The sequence below is a fragment of the Eutrigla gurnardus genome, assembly GCF_963514095.1.
Source record: "Eutrigla gurnardus genome assembly, chromosome: 13".
Taxonomy (NCBI): Eukaryota; Metazoa; Chordata; class Actinopteri; order Perciformes; family Triglidae; genus Eutrigla; species Eutrigla gurnardus.
The window spans coordinates 18,680,719-18,704,013 of NC_139936.1; the positions used below are offsets into that span (position 1 = coordinate 18,680,719).

Consider the following 23,295-nt stretch of genomic DNA (forward strand, 5'->3'; position numbering starts at 1 on the left):
AAAACAGGATATATAAACTACATTGAGATTTTATTTTTATTTTAGCACTCCTGCTCAAATGAAGCTTTGGTGGCAAAACACTGAGGGGTGGCAGTAAGAAACATTTACAAAATTGAGGTGATGAAAATGCATGTAAATAGAATGGGAAAATAAGTGATAAAAATTGATTTGAAATGAAAATGCAGTTATACATTATCAACTGATTTCATTGATGTAATTATTTTTTTTAAAGTAATGATTAAAAACAGGGCTGTTTTTTTTGATTGCCTTACATTCATCAAACATCAATAAAACAATTGCCATTTATTATTTAAGGAATGTGGCCTCCACGGTGGGAGTAACAAAACAATAATTGGAAAAGTGGGGACTAATGAAAACGCACAGTAATTAATAATGGAAGTGATGAAAATGAATGTGATTCAAAAATAGTGATATTGTCAACTAATTTTATAAAGTTGATTGACATTTTATTTGAAACAGTGCTCTGACAATCAATTTATTTTACTAAAATATAATTAAAAAACAAGTGTTCGTACTGGGAAGTGTATTTTCGGACCCGGAAATGGTAACCAACCCCGTCACTCTGTCTGGGGGTTGGTTTGAATCGTGGCTATAAAGCGAAGAATGAAGTATGGGACTGTATCCTCTCAAAATGCTATTCTTCTCTGGTTGTAGATCTCAACGGTCAAACAAACTGTAACTTTGTTAACAGAAGCACCGCAAGTATGCTAAAGCATATTTACATAAAATAAATGTTTAGATAAATGATTGTAGTTTGTTTCTAGTAATGCGTCTCTACCGGTTTGTAGACGAGATGATGATCATCCCGCTTCTTCCGGTCGGAGCCGGAAGCGGCCTTCGTTGTTTACATTCTTCCAGCTAGCTAACAGGCGAACAGAAATTCTAGCAGCTTTTTAACAATGACGACAAACCGTTGATCGGGTTTAAGTGTGTATCACCGTTTTCTGTATTTCTCCGTTGTTGTTCGGGCCATGGCTTTAGCTCGCTGCTGGTGCTGTCTCTGGGTAACGTTACCTGTCGTCCTGCTGCGGTGGCCGGGGCTGCTGGTCGCGGCGGGGCAGGTCGCTCAGGTGGAGGTTTTCCTGGAGCAGCGGCCCGTTGTCAGCGCTCTGTTCCAAGGGGAGGTGGTGCAGTCCGGCAGGGGCAGCAGGAGCTCGGGGAACCAAGAAAAGCTGGAGGGAGACCTGTTCCTGGTGGGTCGGTCAGAGGTGCTGTTGTTTTTGGACCGTTAATAAAATGGCAGTCTTGGGTGAAATGTGTGAGACTACAATAAATAAATGACAAATTGTTACAAAAAATAAGACACTAGAGCCCAGAGTAATAACATCTAATCTTCATGAACAATAGTGTATTTTGCCCAAAGTGTAAATCAACTGTACAAATACCACAGTAAATTTACATCACTGCATGTGATTTACAGTAGGCAGTAAATGGGAATGTGACATATAGATTTATAAAATACAGTGATTTTTCAGTAGAATAATATATCGTTTATACATGGCCCGTTGGAGTGGAGTGGAGTGGTTTTGTTTGAAATGAAAGTCACAAATGGCAAATAACTCTACCTGTTCTGTATAAACGTTCAGCTTGTTTTCTGTGCTCAGATTCAGGAGGACGAGGAGACGGAGATGAGCCGAGGAAACGGCGAGGAGGACACCAAAGAGCAGGAGCCGTGGATTGGGTTGGTGCCGGTGGAGATGGACGACAACAAAGCCTCCACCGGAAACCAGGAGTCCTTCACTGATGCTATGGTCAATAAAGTAAGAAGTTCCATATACTCTACACCTGTTGGTAAGGGCGTAACTTATAGCTGAACATTGGGGGGGGGTTGAGATTTCCGCCTGTGAAGCAGGTCTGAGGACATACCCCGCATGATTTCCGGCATGATTTCTCATGCTCTCATGCTCTCTCTTTTCTGATATATAGATATAGATATAAATATAAATAAAACATTTATTTCACACATATTTATGGAAACACACAGAAAATTATGAAATTATTTTTAAATGTTATACAGCTGTTCTTTGAGGGGAAATAATCAAGGCTCTAACTATGAAAAATAAAATATTATTTACGTTATGCAGATAATGCACTCGCCTGGTATGTGTGTCATGAAAACTGTGTGTGTGTGTGTGTGTGTGTGTGTGTGTGTGTGTGTGTGTGTGTGTGTGTGTGTGTGAGAATCTGACTAACTGGCTTAACCACAGCACAGCAGAAAGTAGGACTAACTTCTGTTCAGTTAACATGATTTGACTCGTGAGTGGTGGCACTGGAGTCCTAGCAGTAGCGTTCCTCCTGTTGGGAAGATACATCGTCTACCGCTTCCATCCATTGTCTACCGCTTACCCTTACTTAACATTCATTATCAATAATTATGATATCATATTGGGTGGGTTGTGGTGGCTGGTTTGGATTATTGGGTGGGTTGCTGAAAGGACACGGCAGACACGTTTTAACTTGTGAAACAACCCTAGTGATATTTGAACACGTGCAAGAAAGATTTGTTTTAGTGAAATGGCTTTCAATATGCTAATAGTGGAGGATCAACTTTGTTTTTAAAGCCATTCCAGTTTCATTTGTGTTCATGAAGTTGCAGGATTTCATCCAGTGACTCAGCTAAAATCAAAGAGGAACATTTTTTTAATTGGATTATCTATGTTTACTTTAAATTTAAAGACAGCTTCTCATTTGTAAATATTTCCAAAAATGTTGTTTGCCTTTGTAACAGATGTGGATAGGGCATGAAAGGACCCAAGGACTTGTTTTCCAGCATTTATTCTCTGCAGAAGGCAGTAATACACATGAATTGCCTTTTGTTCCTTCTCTGCACCTCTGTTCCATCAACATGCAAGGCAGCAGTGTCTAACCTCAAAATACATTATACCTTTTTTAATATTACCGTATGTTCTAAGAGCTATTTAAATTGGCAGGATATCATTGAAACTCAACAACAAATCTCCTCAAAACCATGACGAGATATTCAAAGGGAGAACAGCGACCTCTTTTGGTCAAATTAAATCAGTACGTGGATGAGAGTGACTAAACAGATAAAAAGATGGCAGGAATGTTCCACAAGGATGAATACTGTTGTACATCATGTGATAACTTATTTACTTCATGTATTTTGGTCCATGCATCCCCAGAGTGAACAAGAATTGGATTTGTTGTGTTGACTCGTTGAGACAGTCTCTCAAGCGGATTAAAGAGAGAACACAATTTTTTCTCATTGTCCATCCAGTCGACTGTGTCTCCAGTCTCTTTTCCAGTGTTTGGCTAATTTTGACATTTGGAATGCTAAGTGGTAAGATCTTGGACCTGGTAATCCTATTCCCCCTTTCTCCCTAAGGGGCACATCATTTACTCAATTTGATTCATGCTTTATTCCCTTCCCAGAGGAAATGTTTCACTATATTATCATACCTCCTAAAAATGTCACGTATTGCTAATTTTAGAACTTAAAACCTTGTAACTTGCCTGCGTTCATTTGTACTCTCCAAAAGTAATAGCTTGTTAATAATAATTTGGAAGCTAACTTTGACGACCAACAAGATTGTTTGCCTGTAGCACATAGGCCTACCTCTGGTAAACCACTACTCACCTACTAATACTCTCTTTTGTTTCATTTCCTTCCTGAGAGGCTGCTGAGCCCCTCACACGTTGGAGGGTTTCATCCCCACTCCAAAATACCACTAATACAAAGCAGAATGACTTAGTGGACTAAAGTGAGCTCCTGCATCGATACAAAACGCATATATATTTTGTATCGATCCAAGAGTGGCTTCACATGCTTTGTTTAGTTTAAAAAAAAACAAGTGAATACAGGATTTAATATGTTTCACCAGACATGAAGTGTAGAATTTGAGAGTAAAAGTAGCTCTTAATGATGTTCTTTCTATTCATCTGCAGACATTTAAACTCCACATTTATGCTCTACAGTTTAAATTCTGATTTTAGATTTAGTTAAAAAAAAAAAAAAACGTTGTTTAGTTTTAATAATACTCTCAACGTCTTTGTTTTGGACAATGTGGAAAAAAATGAGGTCCCCGACTTTGCCAGTCTCAGAACGACATTGATCATGTGTACCACACCGAGTATGAGCACACCAACTAGAATGGTGATCTCACAGACAGGGTAGTTTGCAGGATGATCAATTTCATCAGCTCTTATGGGCTCAATCAACGACGCAACGACGCATTGGACTGAGGCCTTTGATGATGGATGGTTAACCACCAGTGTCAGCGACGCAGAGTCAGCGCACTCACTAATCGTAACCCTGCTCCTACGTCACCTTTACCACCGCAGCTGACTGAGACCTGAGCTGATATACGTTCGATGGGACCTATTAATAACTCTGCGTTCTCACGCGGTATTTATACCCCTCCGACGTGCAGTCCGTTTGACTCAGGGTGCGCAATTTTCTCCACCTGCCATTTCCATGTGTGATACATTCTCCCTCTCAAGGACTCTTGCCAGATAAAGTTTCAGCTCTAAAATCGCTTTACTTTTCAAATGATCGGCTTTTTTATGATAAACGCTGACGATGACGCTGCCGCTTGGGATTATGGGTAACCGCTTATAACGCTAAGTAAAACGACTGTATTAAAATTGCACATGAAAGATCCATAAAAAAGGCACTTTCAACAGTTGTATGGCGATTGCTCAGGTGGGCTGAAAGCTTTGTCACATTTATGAGAGCCACGGCAGCTATGTACCATCGTTTAGTAGTATTGTCTGCTGGAAACAACAGCAATCACATAGTTTGGTCGTGTTGTTATGATTTAAATGTCGCTCATGGAATCGAATCCTCATCAAAACTGCCAAGGGGCCGAAGAAAATTAGCTGCAATACCATTGTCAGCCACAGCAGAGAGTCCAAGGGCTGGTGGCGCTGTTTCAATATGTAGGCTGCTGGCGAGGGAGACGGTCAAAGAGGTGTTTATGTATGAGTGCGTCCACTTCAGCGGGAAAGGTGTCGGGAAATGAATGGTGATAGTCATCAACTACTTTCAAGGATGTTTCCTGAAACACTCCTGAACCAATGTTGCTGTATTACAGGAGCATCATCTTACAATGCTCCATAAACACATCCAAGGGCGTAACTTAGAGTTGGGGGGGTGAAGCAGGTCTGAGGACATACCCCGCATGATTTCCGGCATGATTTCTCGTGCTCTCATGCTCTCTCTTTTCTCATATATATATATATATATATATATATATATATATATATATATATATATATATATATTGGGGAAAACGGTTCACATTGGTATTCCTTTATACAACAAACTTAACATGCACTCTCTCTCTCTCTCTATTAAAGATGAAGCGAGCGTTGGTCCTGGGAGCATCTGCTCTGATCATTCTGGCTCTCAACCAAAACACTGTCAGTGAGGTAAATCTCCACAAACTCAATCACCAACTCTGTCATCATAGTTTACTAAAACCCTGTCGGTCACATGCTTTGAGGGCATCTGCAGTTGTTTTGTGTGACTATGTGTGTCCAATGTTGGGCAGTTGCACTTCAGGTCTCTATCGAGAAGAGACTCTGGATTATATTGATTTCTTAAAGAAAACCTGATTGAAATATAAGCTTAATAGACACCAATTCCACGAGATGAAAAAAGACCAGGAAATTAGATCATGTTAATACTGGTCTTAGCTGCCCTGAACTCCCCATTTCTTTTAGAATTGAGTTTAAGGTTATTTTACTCACATAGACGTCGCTTGATGATAAAGCACTTCATACAATTCAAACTTTTTAACTATTAAGCTCCTAGACTCTGGATCAACCTTCTTATTTAGACAGAAATATAGTTTATGTAGTAAGTTTTTAATTATTATTTTTTTCTACATACATTTTTACTACTTTATTTTGCTAAATGTTTTTGGTTCTGTTATTGTATTTTCAAGAACTTCTTTATTGTCTGGCCCATACTATAAAGCATTTTGAGCTGCATTTTATGTACGAAAGGTGCTAAACAAATACAATTGTTGTTGTTATCATTATAATTATTATAATCAATTTTTCCAGGTCATATTTAGAACCTAAAAATCAGTTTCTGTTGTAGATGGATCTCTCTCAGGTGCTTTCCAAGCCCATCATTGTGATCCAGACGTCTGAAAATGTCACCAAGCTGATTGGAGCTCTGCTCAGGTATAGAACACTTTATTATTCATTACTGCCAACGTGGAAAAGGTTACTTTCACGTGCATCGAGTTATATAACATCATGTCGCATGCTTTCTCAATTCAAACAGTGTTTTGTGCTGCTGTTGCACATTATACCTATTTTAAGGCAATATTTCAGCTCCACCTGTGAACTGAACCTCACGACTCTTTTGTTCATTTTATGTTGTTTGTCGGATAAGTTATGTAGCTTCTTTTTGTTAGTGTAGCTATTATCACCGGTGATGAAATGGTGGTATATATTTTATTTAGCAAAAAAATATAAGGAGTATTGTTCTGGGATTGGTACCAAAACACAATCTTTATTTGCACTAAATGACAGATCTCTCCGTACAGGGGTCTTCAAGCGACAGCTAAAATCACATACAAGACAATACTACAGGACAACTTGGTGAGCTCCACAGTGTTTCTCTCAGTTGTTAGCGCCGTCTGGTGGTGAGTGAACAGATGACAGGCTGAGCTGACACTGAGCGCATGCTGCTGTGTGTTGGGCAGGGAGCCACGCTCACACTGTGGTCCAGCTGTGGGCGATCGAGAGGAGGTCGCTACGGAGAGTGGCAGGGGGTCATCTGCACGGGAGAGACCAACTCTCAGGTCCAGGTGGGGGAGCCGAACAAACACATCAACTGCCTTGTGTACACGTTTTCTTAAAGTTGCTGTAGGATTGAGGGTCATATTTTACACATCAAAGTCTACTGCATGTGTGAAAGAAGGTTTGATGCCATTTCCCCTGGCAGTCTAGGCCCTTTTAACACCAATATCACAGTTGATCATGTTTATTTAATCGTGGGAAGCCAAAATCGTGATCGCGCTTCATATTGGATTTGCTGTTCTTCTCTGTTTATGTGTAGAAGTACCTGCAGCAGCTGTGGGACACTGTCCTCCTGGTGGCGCTGATCCTCAGCACCGGAGTCATTGTTCAGGCTCGCTGGCAGTATCGGTACCACGAGCTGAACGACGACTTGGAGGTAAACTTGGTCTTTACTGACGGTCCTATATCACAGGTTAAACATTAGAAGTTGCTGAGCACATTTACTCAATAACTGTACTCGAATATTTTCATTTTCTGCTACTTAATACTTTCTAAATATTGTACTTTTTACTCCAATACATTGAATAAATACTTTTAGTTACTTTGCAGATTCAAATTAATAATTCAATAATATTGTCAAAAACATTATGATGTGTTATGTATATGATAGGACTTCATTTACAAGCTTGTCAAGGGGAATACAAAGTAACTTGTCCTGACCCTTGTGATGTCACAAGAGGCTTGGGCTGCGGTCGAATAGTCTTTCTGCTTAGGAAGGTTCCTAACTATAGAAGTGACCCGGAAGTAAACAAGTGGCCGCCATGATGAGAGCCGTTCGAATTCTCTAAATGCAAAAGATGTTCTCCAATGGTCCTTTCAGATCTCCTTTAGCATAGGATACAACGGACCTTCCTTTACATAAGGAAAGTCGTAGCAGCTTCTGGTGACATCACATCCTATTTAGATGGCACGTGATATTCTGCTGTCTTTCTTCAGCTCTTTCCGAAAAAGGATGTCCTGAAGAGAATGTTGTCCCTGAAGACCAAAACATATCGTCAGCCCAAACGGTGGTGTGACCCCTCCCAAGCGGTGGAGACGGACAACTGTGCAGTCTGTCTGGAACCGTTCAACAACAACCAGGTCAGACAACACGCCCACATACGTACCTACACGCTCTGATTTAGACTCGGATGGATCAATTCCCTGGTCGAGTTCAGGCAGCCAAGTGGAGAAGTGGTCTCTTGTGTTGTTGTCTCAGTGTCTACGGGTGCTGCCGTGTCTTCATGAGTACCACAGAGATTGTGTCGACCCCTGGCTGCTGCTGCATCACACCTGTCCTCTGTGCAAACGCAGCATCCTTGGTGAGTTCAGTTACACAACACTATCTGTTGATGATTGTCCCATGCACACAAGCATCCGTCCACACATTAGAGTTGAAGAAGTGCTATTTATACCGACCTATACCTTAGTCGCATCACTCCGACAGCAGTCATCGACAACAGTCGTCATCACAGCTGGCTGCTACGCACCGCTGTGGCGATTTTAAGTGTCCATTCCATGAATTCATCACATGTTGCTATTAACTTCTCAAAAAAATATTTACTTTTGTTATGCTATACTACGGCTTCTTATGACAGACTATACTATTAACTTTTTGTCACTTTATGACATTCATTTTTGACGGACTATACAATTACTTTTTTGTGACTTTATGACATTGGCTACTATACTAGGACAGTAATGATATAGTATTATATGAATCTTTGATGACATTTTGTGACATATTATATTATTACTTTTTATGACATTGAATGGCGTATATTTTTACTACATACTATACAGACATTCTATTAATTTTAATGAATTGTTTATTTGTCACAAAAAGTAATTAAGTCATAATATACTATGCCATAAAGTCATATTAAAGTACGTCATAAAACGTGATAGTATAGTGTGTCATTAAAGGTCATACCGGTAGTCTAGTATGCCAAAAGAATTCAGAAAAAGTCAAAGTACCGTATGTCATAAAAATGTAAAAAAGTCATAGTATAGTATATTGTAAAAAATGTCACAAAAACGTAATTGTCGAAAATAGTCATAAAAACGTCATAGCATAGTATGTTGAAAAAATGAAAAAAATAAAAATAAATGTCATTGTATAGCCACTTTAATGCAGACATATTGGAATTGTTTTCATTGTCATAGTATAGTATGTCATAGAAAAGCCAGAGTATATTTTATCAAAAACAATCATGAAAAATCCTTGTAGTCAAACAAAATGGGATAAAGTCATACTGTAGTATGTCATAAAAAAATGATAAAAAAGTCATACAAATGTCATAGTGAAGAATGTCATCAATAATGTCACATAGTCTGGTATGTCACAAAAATTCATAATATAGTATTTATTGGAATATACATATTGCAATTGTGTTGATTGATTTTATAGGACAGTGAAACAGTCAATCCTGTTACAAATAAGTTATAAAACAAAACTAAAATAACAAATAAAATGAAATGTAAATACAGTAATCTGTCAAAAAACTAATCTTATAAACAAAATTAATAATCAACGTAAAAAAATAGCCTATTACATCTCCAAAAAGGAGTGATATCAAATGTATTATTATTATTATTATTATTATTATTATTATTATTATTATTATTATTAAATCGATCATACACCATCTCTATATCTCAAATAATGAAGAACTTAATTTATCATGTAAACTCTTGTGATTGGAAGCCTATATTATTATTTTATGTCGATTCCCAACTTGGAAATGAAATAATATTAGTGACCTGACTGCCCACATTTAAGATAAAATAATCCTTTATGTCAATAAAAGTCACAGTATAGTAAGTATGTCATGAAAGGTGGTTGTATAGTATGACATAAAAAAAATCACAACAAGTCACTATAGTATGTCATAAAAAGGCACAGTGTATGTAAAGAAAAATCTGAAAACATAGTAAAAAGTCATAGAATAGTATGTCATGAAAAGTGATTGACCATTTCCCCCCCATTGTTTATGACACTGTACAAAGTATAGTATGTCATAGAAAAGCATAGTATATTAAAATAAAAAAGTCATAGTATTATGTATGTCATAAAAAGGTGCATAGTAGCGTAGAAAAAAATTATAAAAATGTGGCAGTCAGTTTCATGTGTAATATAAAATATAGTATGTCCAAAATAATGTCAGAAGTTACAGTACAGTATGTCCTAAAGTCATACTATAGTATGTAAAACATTTTTTTTTTTTAAATCATACTATAGTATGTTTAAAAACAAAGTCGGTAAATTATGCCATAAAATGTCACAAAACCTGACAAAAGGCTCTCTCCTCCAAACTTCTACAGGCAGCGTCTGCAGAGACAGTTAACGTCGTCCTCATCTCCGTTGACTCAGCAGTTCTGGAAATCAAGTCTAGTCTCTTCCTCAGTGACACTCCAGTCGCCGTTTTTTTGTCTTACCTCGCCACTTCCTCCCTCCAGCAATGGATCGGGGGAAGCAAAAATAAACTCATGACAGCAGCTGGCTGGCCGTCTGGACGGGTCAGACTTTGACATATGACCTTCAGGCGGGTGCAGCAAGTCTCAGACCTACAGTGTTGGTGTAAACACAATACTAATATGTACTGTACTGGTACTGTTGTGTGTAAACAGTACTTCTTCCTGGGATCATGTTACTGTACACTTGTGGAAATATTTGTATGTGTGATCTACAGCAGTGAAGATGTGACTCATGAGGGTGTTTGTGCTCCATGTGACAAGGACACCTTCTGCTCTGTGTCGCTGCAAACAGCAGAGCAACAAGACGTTCGGCTTTTTATCGGTAAACACTGATAACCTGAGCGAGTACTCCGATTCTCTTGTCTGCATGGACATTCAATGCTTTGTTTGTATGGAGGGTTGTTTTGTTCGACTGGTCACTTTAGGTCCAAATGATGTCAATAACCAACTTATAAACAGTTTAATGGTTTTATCTAGTATCCAAAACTCATCGTTAGCTTTGAAATGTTAGTTGTCGAGGTTCTGTGTCGGTAGCAGATGTGGAAAAAGTGTTTGCACTTGTCCTTAACATGCCTTATATGACTTAAGTATAATTTGGGACGTGTGTTTGTAGTTCCTTTCATTCTATAGTTAAGTTGTGTATGTTACAGTAGCTAATTTAGTTACAGTTTTAAACAATTGAATTGATAGAGATGTCAAACAGGTACTAATCATTTCATAGACTTCAAACCCCCTCCTTAGTTGGATATTCACCCTTCTTTGATTATTTATCTGCTTCCTTCCTTTTTAGAAATTCTACGTGAAGGAGTCGAACACAGTTCGGTTCTAATGGTCAAACGGATAAGAACTGTCCCAACAGAAGGTCATCTCATAAATGTGAAAAAACTCCTAAGTATGGCTGCACAGGTAGTAACCTAATTAACTAAAACTATTTACTTAAACACACACGTTGGATCTGGTGCAGTGGCACCCTTTTCCAGTGCTTTCCTTTTTAAAAGAATAGTTTTGGGAAGCTTTACAGGTAAGTATGTAGCTACAGCCAGCTGTGGATTAGTGAAGTTTAGCATCAAGACTGGGAACAGGTAGCTCTAGGTCACAAAAGTTGTCTACCAGCACCTCTAAAACGTTTTAAAAAGTGTAAGACTGGACTAACTGATGGCCAGGAGCAGCAATGTCCTTGAGTCTCTGCTAGTTGTTGCTCCCCACATCCCCCGAAAACCACAAGAGATCTTCTACTCTTTAGAGGTGCTGGGAGGCAGATTGTGTGACCTTTGGAGAGAGCCGGGCTCGCTGTCTTCCCAGTTTCTTTTTTGCTAAGCTAACCGAGCCTCATACTTGCAGACATGAGAGTTGCATCAATCTTCTTACTTAACATTTGGCAAGAAGACAAATTAGCTTGTTCCTCTAAATGACAAAGGTTACTTTTTGATTTAACTTTTTCTTTAAATCGTACAGTTAAAAAAAAAAAGTCAACAGTGTAAATTGGAGGTAATTTAAACTGATCATTTCTGTGCAGTCGTACCCAGAAGCATCTTAAGTGTTTCTAAAGTCTCAAATATTTTGTACTGTTAAAGGAAAACACCACTGCATTTCCATACTGAACTATGTTCTGCTCTGATGTTAGACGAGGTGATACATACCTCCCTCTCCTCTGTGCGTGCACTCAATGGCTCTTGCGGGCACTCCGCGCAGCGCTAATTTGCTAGCATGTAGCTTGTCCTTAGGATCCAAAGGGGGGTGAAGTTAGAAGCGACCAAGCACTTCCACGTTGTCCCTATTTAAATACGGTTACGTGAGTAGTTACACGACCCAAGTTTGGTTACACAAAATGAAACATGCCAATTTTTCTAAGCGGATAACAAGGATAACTATATAGTATGGCGGAATAACAACTGGAAGCACTGCGTCGGCGCAGTAATATCATCACTCAAAACATGACGGGACTAAATACCTTCTGCTTGTTTTCACAACCCTGTACGATGCACGTTATAACCATGATGTTTGATTGTTCACAAACTATCTTACTACAACCTGATGCTTCCTCAACTGTGCACAAACTATTACAGGTAGTGCAGGCGACGGCGTGCAGGTCACGTAGGTTCTATTGACGGAAGTAAGAGGGGGAGCGGAGTGATGATATTACTGCGCCGACGTCGGAGTGCTTCCAGTTGTTATTCCGCCATACTATATAGTTATCCTTGTTATCCGCTTAGAAAAATTGGCATGTTTCATTTTGTGTAACCAAACTTGGGTCGTGTAACTACTCACGTAACCGTATTTAAATAGGGACAAACGTGGAAGTGCTTGGTCGCTTCTAACTTCACCCCCCTTTGGATCCTAAGGAATATACTGGGACAAGCTACATGCTAGCAAATTAGCGCTGCGCGGAGTGCGCTCAAGAGCCATTGAGTGCACGCACAGAGGAGAGGGAGGTATGTATCACCTCGTCTAACATCAGAGCAGAACATAGTTCAGTATGGAAATGCGGTGGTGTTTTCCTTTAAAAGGGAAATTAATTTTGTCAGTGATGATTCAAACTAGAAGGATGTCAAAAACATTGTATTTATTTTGTTTGGGTTTGTTTTTTGCAATGTCAACTCCAACAGCAATTACATGTTTTTTTGTTACAAAATGCTCTGATAGATCTGTTCTCTTCTTAGAAAATAGTCTGTGCATGGCGACATGTTGGAGGTTTCCCCACAGCTAGTCCGAAAGACATGAGGCGCCTCTCGACAGCTCGTGCTTCCAAACACAACAGCATTGTCATGAGTTACTTTTACGAAGGCTGGACAACAGTGGTGTGAACTGGCTGGATGACATAGCATGCACTTGAACGCCTCATACAGAATGCGTAATACGAGCAACACAGTCTCCCACTGATGTCCAGGCTTGATCACCAGGTCAGCAATTGTTCTTCCAGCTACAGAAGGAACCAGTCTCTCCAAAATCCTGGGTGTTGCTTCCTATTATTCCTATGTTGTCTATTTGATGATGTCAAAGAAACATCTTGATAATAAATCGATTTGTTACTTGGAAAAAATAGAGGTCGTCTTCTTTGTCCTCAGTCTCAAGCTCATGCTCAGGACTTTGGTTTTTAATGAAAATGATTTGGGCCAAAGAGCTGTATGTCCTTTAGGCTCAAACAGTAGAAGCGGATGTTCAGCGTCTCAAACATGTCAAGCAGCTTAGTCACTTCTGATCATAAACACCCTGCCAAAGAAAATTGGCTAAAACTAAAGCAACTTTTCAAAAACAACTGAAACCTTCAGCGGCTTTTCCTGTGACTTTGGAACTGAGATTTGACCTTGGGGACAAATATGGCTTCCAATTTGAACCAGAACAACAGCCAAGCCCCAGTTTTTCGTTCCCCTCACTGACTAGTGCCTCCGCCACCGTCTGTTTCGGCCACCATCACACAGGTCACGAGGGGATCATGCCTTTGTTCCTCTTGCGGTCGGCCATGTTGCGGCGGTTGTGATTTGCCCCACGGCTCTTATTAGCCTCCTTCTTGCGTCTGTCCAGGAGTGTGTCCTGAGCTTGTCCTTGGCCTTTGGGTTGGCCCACAACATTATTGGGACGCTGCTCTGGTCTGAAACTGGAAGAGAAGGATGGTAAGTCCACAAAAGGTGTAGAGGGAGCCACCATAGGAAGTATTCGAACCAGTATGCAATGAGCTACAGCAGAGGGCGGCTGCAGCTTATGGCATACATAGTATACTAGCTGGCACTATTTTTATTTTATTTTTTCAAGACGATATGGAGAAAATTCAGCTGGACCGAGTGAGACTCTGCAACGTGAATCTGGACACTTCTTACCCTTTCCTTTGATGCATGGCAGCTCTTCTAGCTTCAGCCCTCTCTCTCAGCAGAGCCGGGTCCTGCACAAACTGGTCCCGGTTTACATTGTTCTGAAATACAATGGATGCATTCATTCATTAAAAAAACACTTATCAAAGCATGTCATTATAGTGGTCACACATCCATCGCTAAAGCATTTCATTTCAAAAGGTGCCATAAAAATGACCCACCCGAAACGCTTGAATATTAAAAATGTAGCTGGCGAATTGTTTAAGTCCCCACATATTGAACAACTTGTAAGGTGGTCTAAATTGGCAATTTAATCTTTCACTATTGATAACATAAACAAAAGATTGAGAAACAAGGGAAAAAATCTACATTTCTGATCAATATTAACATAATTGAACACGGAAGGTTTGTTGCGTGTTGGATCTCAATTTTACTAAGTGTAGCTTATTATAAAAGTTATCAAATTCTGACCAGCGTGCTCTCCCAAAAATGTTGAATCTGTTTCCCACATAGCTCAATCAACTCGTTCTGGATCATATGACTGCAGTATTTGGCATTGCTTGGTGCATTTTCGAGATACTCTTTTAGTTTCTCATCTCCTTTAGCGCGGTATTCCAGAAGCACCTGGAAATTACTGCGCTCATCAGTGTGGCCCCGAATGGGCAGATTTTGCTGTCCACAAACAGCGATAAGCTCAATGACTGCTTTCAGGCCATGTTTAGTGCGCTCTACTGCTTGCTCATGTGAGCGATCTAACTTGGAATAGATAGACTGGCTCTTTCCCAAAGCAACATCAACAAATTCACCTGCGCGCAGTTGGGCACTATGGTGCGCTGGAGTTGACATATGTCTGGAAATGATTTTCTTTGCGTTACTCCAGTCAGTAAGTGGCTTCGTTCTCAGAACCATGTCTCCTGATGAGAAAAGCATACAAGCTACACAAAAAACGGCATCAACGCCTTTGCTGTAACGCAGAGTGGGGTAAATGCTCTCATCAAAAAACTCCTCCGGTATTTTCCGCTGCTTCCCACATATGACTCTAGTAGGGGGTACCCACCCTCTGGGAGGCTTGAATCTTGACTGTATCGCTTTCAGTTTAACGGAGTCAGATGTCATTTTGAGTTCATTAGCCTTAACACAGCCAAGGTCATCTTCATATGCAGCAGTACTCAGCATCCTTTGCTGCTGCTGTGTGTCATGTGTGGGCTCGGGGCTTGGATCTGCACTGACGGCGGCTGCAACAACAGAAGAGGCAGAAGAGCTAGCTTACTTTGAAATGACAGTAACAAGTAATAAATAATCCATTACGCTTTTGAAGTAACTTGCCCAACACTGTTGGTGACTCTCAAATGTCCGTAGGTGTGAACCTGAGTGTGAATGGTTGTCTGTCTCTACATGTCGGCCCTGTGATAAACTGGTGACCTGTCCAGGATGTACCCCGCCTTTGCCTAATGTCAGCTGGGATCGCCAGAGCCAGAGCTAGAGAATATTCAGTGGGGTAGCCAGGGTGAGACCAGAGGTCATTTTGGGGTGGCACATAGATCTAAAAATGAAAGAAGGCATCTTGAAAATGCGGGAATATTTAAAGGCATGTACGCGCTATAACTCTACAGCAGAATAATAATATAGACAGTGGCGTTATTGTCAGATATACTTTTACTTGATCAATTTATTGCAGTGACCTATGAGTTCATTTTTTTTTCATCAAAACATAAGAGACTCAGACAGTTTTGTAATTTATTTTAAAAATTCAGATCTGATTCTTTCAATCAATCAAATAATCATTTCTGACTCATTTTGTCAGTCTGATTTCTAAAGGCCTTGCATGTATATATTGAACTCAGATTCTAAGAATAAGCGCAGGTTGGTCTCAGCTTTTGCGGTCCGCTTCAAAAAGCCCACTAACTCGGCCTTCTGCTCTAACATGGCAAAAAGTCAAAGTGCAGTGCATTTATCACAACATAACTGACACAATTGCAAATACATCACAGTGTTGATGTGCGTCGGTTTGATACGTCCCAGGTTTCTTGCTGCAGTAGAGAAAAGTTCCACCTCTAAAAAGAAACGTAGTTCCGGGCAAGAAAAAAAAGTCTCAAAAATGCAAAGAGGACCAGGGCATGGGGCGGGGATTCAGTGTAGGGTGGTGCCGGCCACCCCTGGCCACCATCCAGATCCGCGGTTGCTGCGACCGCAAGCAACCTGCGACCGCAAGCAACCTGCGACCACAACCCATGGCATGCTTTGTCATATGGACTTATTGCCTCATCTTTGCAGGTCTTCAGAAAGCTCAGTCCCGGACCTAAAATGACCAGGATGTGGTTTGTAGACACATGACTTTAGTTGCCGACTTTGAACGACACCACAGACATAGATAGTTATAACCACAGCCTTTATTGAATGTTAGCTAAACCCCATAGTTCCCAGGCATGGATATTTTAGAAATAAGTAATAAAAATAGAAAGAAAAGAAAAGGTAATCGTCAAACACTATCGGGTACATTTCCACAATTTGTTTAAGATTTTTGATAAGTGATTGTGTCCAAACATGCAGCTGTTGTTCAATTTTAAAATTCAATTTTAAGATTTGTAAATTAGTATCTCTACAGGTAAGTGATTAATGCCACTATTCGGTTTGAGCCTGTAAAACCGAAAGCCGACCTCATTCCTGCTACACGTTTAGTAGTATTGTCTGCTGGAAACAACAGCAATCACATAGTTTGGTCGTGTTGTTATGATTTAAATGTCGCTCGTGGAATCGAATCCTCATCAAAACTGCCAAGGGGCCGAAGAAAATGAGCTGCAATACCATTGTCAGCCACAGCAGAGAGTCCAAGGGCTGGTGGCGCTGTTTCAATATGTAGGCTGCTGGCGAGGGAGACGGTCAAAGAGGTGTTTATGTATGAGTGCGTCCACTTCAGCGGGAAAGGTGTCGGGAAATGAATGGTGATAGTCATCAACTACTTTCAAGGATGTTTCCTGAACCACTCCTGAACGAATGTTGCTGTATTACAGGAGCATCATCTTACAATGCTCCATAAACACATCCAAGGGCGTAACTTAGAGTTGGGGGGGTTGAGATTTCCGCCTGTGAAGCAGGTCTGAGGACATACCCCGCATGATTTCCGGCATGATTTCTCATGCTCTCATGCTCTCTCTTTTCTCATATATATATATATATATATATATATATATATATATATATATATATATTGGTGAAAACGGTTCACATTGGTATTCATTTATACAACAAACTTAACATGCATCCTCTCTCTCTATTACAGATGAAGCGAGCGTTGGTCCTGGGAGCATCTGCTCTGATCATTCTGGCTCTCAACCAAAACACTGTCAGTGAGGTAAATCTCCACAAACTCAATCACCAACTCTTTCATCATAGTTTACTAAAACCCTGTCGGTCACATGCTTTGAGGGCATCTGCAGTTATTTTGTGTGACTGTGTGTCCAATGTTGGGAAGTTGCACTTCAGGTCTCTATCGAGAAGAGACTGTGGATTATATTGATTTCTGAAAGAAAACCTGATTGAAATATAAGCTTAATAGACACCAATTCCACGAGATGAAAAAAGACCAGGAAATTAGATCATGTTAATACCGGTCTTAGCTGCCCTGAACTCCCCATTTCTTTTAGAATTGAGTTTAAGGTTATTTTACTCACATAGACGTCTCTTGATGATAAAGCACTTCATACAATTCAAACTTTTTAACTATTAAGCTCCTAGACTCTGGATCAACCTTCTTATTTAGACAGAAAAATAGTTTATGTAGTAAGTTTTTTATTATTATTTTTTTCTACATACATTTTTACTACTTTATTTTGCTAAATGTTTTTGGTTCTGTTATTCTATTTTCAAGAACTTCTTTATTGTCTGGCCATACTATAAAGCATTTTGAGCTGCATTTTATGTACGAAAGGTGCTAAACAAATACAATTGTTGTTGTTATCATTATAATTATTATTATACATTTTTCCAGGTCATATTTAGAACCTAAAAATCAGTTTCTGTTGTAGATGGATCTGTCTCAGGTGCTTTCCAAGCCCATCATTGTGATCCAGACGTCTGAAAATGTCACCAAGCTGATTGGAGCTCTGCTCAGGTATAGAACACTTTATTATTCATTACTGCCAACATGGAAAAGGTTACTTTCATGTGCATCAAGTTATATAACATCATGTCGCATGCTTTCTCAATTCAAACAGTTCATACAGTGTTTTGTGCTGCTGTTGCACATTATACCTTTTTTAAGGCAATATTTCAGCTCCACCTGTGAACTGAACCTCACGACTCTTTTGTTCATTTTATGTTGTTTGTCGGATAAGTTATGTAGCTTCTTTTTGTTAGTGTAGCTATTATCACCGGTGATGAAATGGTGTTATAATTTTATTGGAAAAAAATATTAGTATTGTTCTGGGATTGGTACCAAAACACCACCTTTATTTGCACTAAATGACAGATCTCTCCGTACAGGGGTCTTCAAGCGACAGCTAAAATCACATACAAGACAATACTACAGGACAACTTGGTGAGCTCCACAGTGTTTCTCTCAGTTGTTAGCGCCGTCTGGTGGTGAGTGAACAGATGACAGGCTGAGCTGACACTGAGCGCATGCTGCTGTGTGTTGGGCAGGGAGCCACGCTCACACTGTGGTCCAGCTGCGGGCGATCGAGAGGAGGTCGCTACGGAGAGTGGCAGGGGGTCATCTGCACGGGAGAGACCAACTCTCAGGTCCAGGTGGGGGAGCCGAACAAACACATCAACTGCCTTGTGTACACGTTTTCTTAATGTTGCTGTAGGATTGAGGGTCATATTTTACACATCAAAGTCTACTGCATGTGTGAAAGAAGTTGTGAATGCCATTTCCCCTGGCAGTCTAGGCCCTTTTAACACCAATATCACAGTTGATCATGTTTATTTAATCGTGGGAAGCCAAAATCGTGATCGCGCTTCATATTGGATTTGCTGTTCTTCTCTGTTTATGTGTAGAAGTACCTGCAGCAGCTGTGGGACACTGTCCTCCTGGTGGCTCTGATCCTCAGCACCGGAGTCATTGTTCAGGCTCGCTGGCAGTATCGGTACCACGAGCTGAACGACGACTTGGAGGTAAACTCAGTCTTTACCGACGGTCCTATATCACAGGTTAAACATTAGAAGTTGCTGAGCACATTTACTCAATAACTGTACTTTACTTGAATATTTTCATTTTCTGCTACTTAATACTTTCTAAATATTGTACTTTTTACTCCAATACACTGAATAAATACTTTTAGTTACTTTGCAGATTAAAATGAATAATTCAATAATATTGTCAAATACATTATGATGTGTTATTTATATGATAGGACTTCATTCACGAGCTTGTCAAGGGGAATACAAAGTAACTTGTCCTGTCCCTTGTGATGTCACAAGAGGCTTGGGGTGCGGTCGAATAGTCTTTCTGCTTAGGAAGGTTCCTAACTATAGAAGTGACCCGGAAGCAAACAAGTGGCCGCCATGATGAGAGCCGTTCGAATTCTCTAAATGCAAAGGAAGGTTCTCCAATGGTCCTTTCAGATCTACTTTAGCAAAGGATACAACGGACCTTCCTTTACATAAGGAAAGTCGTTCGCAGCTTCTAGTGACATCACACCCTATTTAGATGGCACGTGATATTCTGCTGTCTTTCTTCAGCTCTTTCCGAAAAAGGATGTCCTGAAGAGAATGTTGTCCCTGAAGACCAAAACATATCGTCAACCCAAACGGTGGTGTGACCCCTCCCAAGCGGTGGAGACGGACAACTGTGCAGTCTGTCTGGAACCGTTCAACAACAACCAGGTCAGACAACACGCCCACATACGTACCTACACGCTCTGATTTAGACTCGGATGGATCAATTCCCTGGTCGAGTTCAGGCAGCCAAGTGGAGAAGTGGTCTCTTGTGTTGTTGTCTCAGTGTCTACGGGTGCTGCCGTGTCTTCATGAGTACCACAGAGATTGTGTCGACCCCTGGCTGCTGCTGCATCACACCTGTCCTCTGTGCAAACGCAGCATCCTTGGTGAGTTCAGTTACACAACACTATCTGTTGATGATTGTCCCATGCACACAAGCATCCGTCCACACATTAGAGTTGAAGAAGTGCTATTTATACCGACCTATGCCTTAGTCGCATCACTCCAACAGCAGTCATCGACAACAGTCGTCATTACAGCTGGCTGCTACGCACCGCTGTGGCTATTTGAAGTGTCCATTCCATGAATTCATCACATGTTGCTATTAACTTCTCAAAAAAAGATTTACTTTTGTTATGCTATACTACGGCTTCTTATGACATACTATACTATTAACTTTTTGTCACTTTATGACATTCATTTTTGACAGACTATACAATTACTTTTTTGTGACTTTATGACATTGGCTACTATACTAGGACAGTAATGATATAGTATTATATGAATCTTTCATGACATTTTATGACATATTATTACTTTTTATGACATTGAATGGCGTATATTTTTACTACATACTATACAGACATTCTATTAATTTTAATGAATTGTTTATCTGTCACAAAAAGTAATTAAGTCATAATATACTATGTCATAAAGTCATATTAAAGTACGTCATAAAAAGTGATAGTATAGTGTGTCATTAAAGGTCATACCGGTAGTCTAGTATGCCAAAAAAATTCAGAAAAAGTCAAAGTACCGTATGTCATAAAAATGTAAAAAAGTCATAGTATAGTATAGTGTAAAAAATGTCACAAAAACGTCATTGTCGAAAATAGTCATAAAAACATGTCATAGCATAGTATGTTGAAAAAATGAAAAAAAAAAATGTCATTGTATAGCCACTTTAATGCAGACATATTGGAATTGTTTTCATTGTCATAGAAAAGCCATAGTATAGTTTATCAAAAACAATCATGAAAAATCCTTCTAGTATGTCAAACAAAATGTGATAAAGTCATACTGTAGTATGTCATAAAAAAATGATAAAAAAAGTCATACAAATGTCATAGTGAAGTATGTCATCAATAATGTCACATAGTCTGGTATGTCACAAAAATTCATAATATAGTATTTATTGGAATATACATATTGCAATTGTGTTGATTGATTTTATAGGACAGTGAAACAGTCAATCCTGTTACAAATAAGTTATAAAACAAAACTAAAATAACAAATAAAATGAAATGTAAATACAGTAAGCTGTCAAAAAACTAATCTTATAAACAAAATTAATAATCAACGTAAAAAAATAGCCTATTACATCTCCAAAAAGGAGTGATATCAAATGTATTACTATTATTATTATTATTAAATTGATCGTACACCTTCTCTATATCTCAAACAATGAAGAACTTAATTTATCATGTAAACTCTTGTGACTGGAAGCCTATATTATTATTTTATGTTGATTCCAAACTTGGAAATGAAATAATATTTGTGACCTGGCTGTCCACATTTAAGATAAAATAATCCTTTGTCAATAAAAGTCACAGTATAGTAAGTATGTCATGAAAGGTGGTTGTATAGTATGACATTAAAAAAATCACAAAAAGTCACAGTATAGTATGTCATAAAAAGGCATAGTGTATGTAAAGAAAAATCAGAAAACATAGTAAAAAGTCATAGAATAGTATGTCATGAAAAGTGATTGACCATTTTCCCCCCCATTGTTTATGACACTGTACAAAGTATAGTATGTCATAGAAAAGCATAGTATATTAAAATAAAAAAGTCATAGTATTATGTATGTCATAAAAAGGTGCATAGTAGTGTAGAAAAAAATTATAAAAATGTGACAGTCAGTTTCATGTGTAATATAAAATATAGTATGTCCAAAATAATGTCAGAAGTTATAGTACAGTATGTCCAAAAGTCATACTATGGTATGTAAAAAACATTTTTTTTTTTTAAATCATACTATAGTATGTTTAAAAACAAAGTCAGTAAATTATGCCATAAAATGTCACAAAACCTGACAAAAGGCTCTCTCCTCCAAACTTCTACAGGCAGCGTCTGCAGAGACAGTTAACGTCGTCCTCATCTCCGTTGACGCAGCAGTTCTGGAATTCAAGTCTAGTCTCTTCCTCAGTGACACTCCAGTCGCCGTTTTTTTGTCTTACCTCGCCACTTCCTCCCTCCAGCAATGGATCGGGGAAGCAAATATAAACTCATGACAGCAGCTGGCTGGCTGTCTGGACTATGGACGGGTCAGACTTTGACATATGACCTTCAGGCGGGTGCAGCAAGTCTCAGACCTACAGTGTTGGTGTAAACACAATACTAATATGTACTGTACTGGTACTGTTGTGTGTAAACAGTACTTCTTCCTGGGATCATGTTACTGTACACCTGTGGAAATATTTGTATGTGTGATCTACAGCAGTGAAGATGTGACTCATGAGGGTGTTTGTGCTCCATGTGACAAGGACACCTTCTGCTCTGTGTCGCTGCAGACAGCAGAGCAACAAGACATTTGGCTTTTTATCGGTAAACACTGATAACCTGAGCGAGTACTCCGATTCTCTTGTCTGCATGGACATTCAATGCTTTGTTTGTATGGAGGGTTGTTTTGTTCGACTCGTCACTTTAGGTCCAAATGATGTCAATAACCAACTTATAAACAGTTTAATGGTTTTATCTAGTATCCAAAACTCATCGTTAGCTTTGAAATGTTAGTTGTTGAGGTTCTGTGTCGGTAGCAGATGTGGAAAAAGTCTTTGCACTTGTCCTTAACATGCCTTATATGACTTAAGTATTATTTGGGACGTGTGTTTGTAGTTCCTTTCATTCTATAGTTAAGTTGTGTATGTTACAGTAGCTAATTTAGTTACAGTTTTAAACAATTGAATTGATAGAGATGTCAAACAGGTACTAATCATTTCATAGACTTCAAACCCCCTCCTTAGTTGGATATTCACCCTTCTTTGATTATTTATCTGGTTCCTTCCTTTTTAGAAATTCTACGTGAAGGAGTCAAACACAGTTCGGTTCTAATGGTCAAACGGATAAGAACTGTCCCAACAGAAGGTCATCTCATACATGTGAAAAAACTCCTAAGTATGGCTGCACAGGTAGTAACCTAATTAACTAAAACTATTTACTTAAACACACACGTTGGATCTGGTGCAGTGGCACCCTTTTTCAGTGCTTTCCTTTTTAAAAGAATAGTTTTGGGAAGCTTTACAGGTAAGTATGTAGCTACAGCCAGCTGTGGATTAGCGAAGTTTAGCATGGG

The 23,295-nt window shown here is 39.3% G+C and overlaps 1 protein-coding gene across 7 annotated transcripts; it reads left to right on the top strand.

The window, feature by feature from the left end:
• Positions 1-850: 850 nt before the first annotated feature.
• On the top strand, positions 851-22,343 carry LOC311023670 (RING finger protein 215-like). Of its 7 annotated transcripts, none has more exons than XR_014598226.1 (11): positions 851-1,229; positions 1,626-1,781; positions 5,341-5,412; positions 6,089-6,174; positions 6,543-6,597; positions 6,702-6,806; positions 7,058-7,174; positions 7,735-7,878; positions 7,997-8,099; positions 10,102-11,346; positions 11,397-11,695. XR_014598226.1 is itself a non-coding variant. In XM_084025659.1 (10 exons), exons 1-10 carry the CDS (start codon positions 993-995, stop codon positions 22,087-22,089), a joined length of 1,095 nt encoding a protein of 364 aa, XP_083881785.1. In that variant the 5' UTR covers positions 851-992; the 3' UTR covers positions 22,090-22,343. The 7 variants fall into 7 exon arrangements, 5 of the variants coding, with proteins under 5 accessions (XP_083881785.1, XP_083881782.1, XP_083881783.1 ...); XR_014598227.1 differs by having other exon boundaries at positions 10,102-10,576; positions 11,045-11,695; XM_084025659.1 differs by lacking the exons at positions 5,341-5,412; positions 6,089-6,174; positions 6,543-6,597; ... (4 more) ...; positions 10,102-11,346; positions 11,397-11,695 and adding exons at positions 17,341-17,412; positions 18,086-18,171; positions 18,543-18,597; ... (3 more) ...; positions 20,005-20,107; positions 22,067-22,343.
• Positions 22,344-23,295: the final 952 nt, after the last annotated feature.

Excerpts from the sequence above, each read along its gene's own strand:
- LOC311023670 (XM_084025656.1), top strand. The coding sequence starts at position 993 with ATGGCTTTAGCTCGCTGCTGGTGCTGTCTCTGGGTAACGTTACCTGTC. Across the intron at positions 18,598-18,701 it reads CAATACTACAGGACAACTTG|GGAGCCACGCTCACACTGTG; the intron begins GTGAGCTCCACA and ends TGTGTTGGGCAG. Across the intron at positions 19,176-19,742 it reads AGCTGAACGACGACTTGGAG|CTCTTTCCGAAAAAGGATGT; the intron begins GTAAACTCAGTC and ends GTCTTTCTTCAG.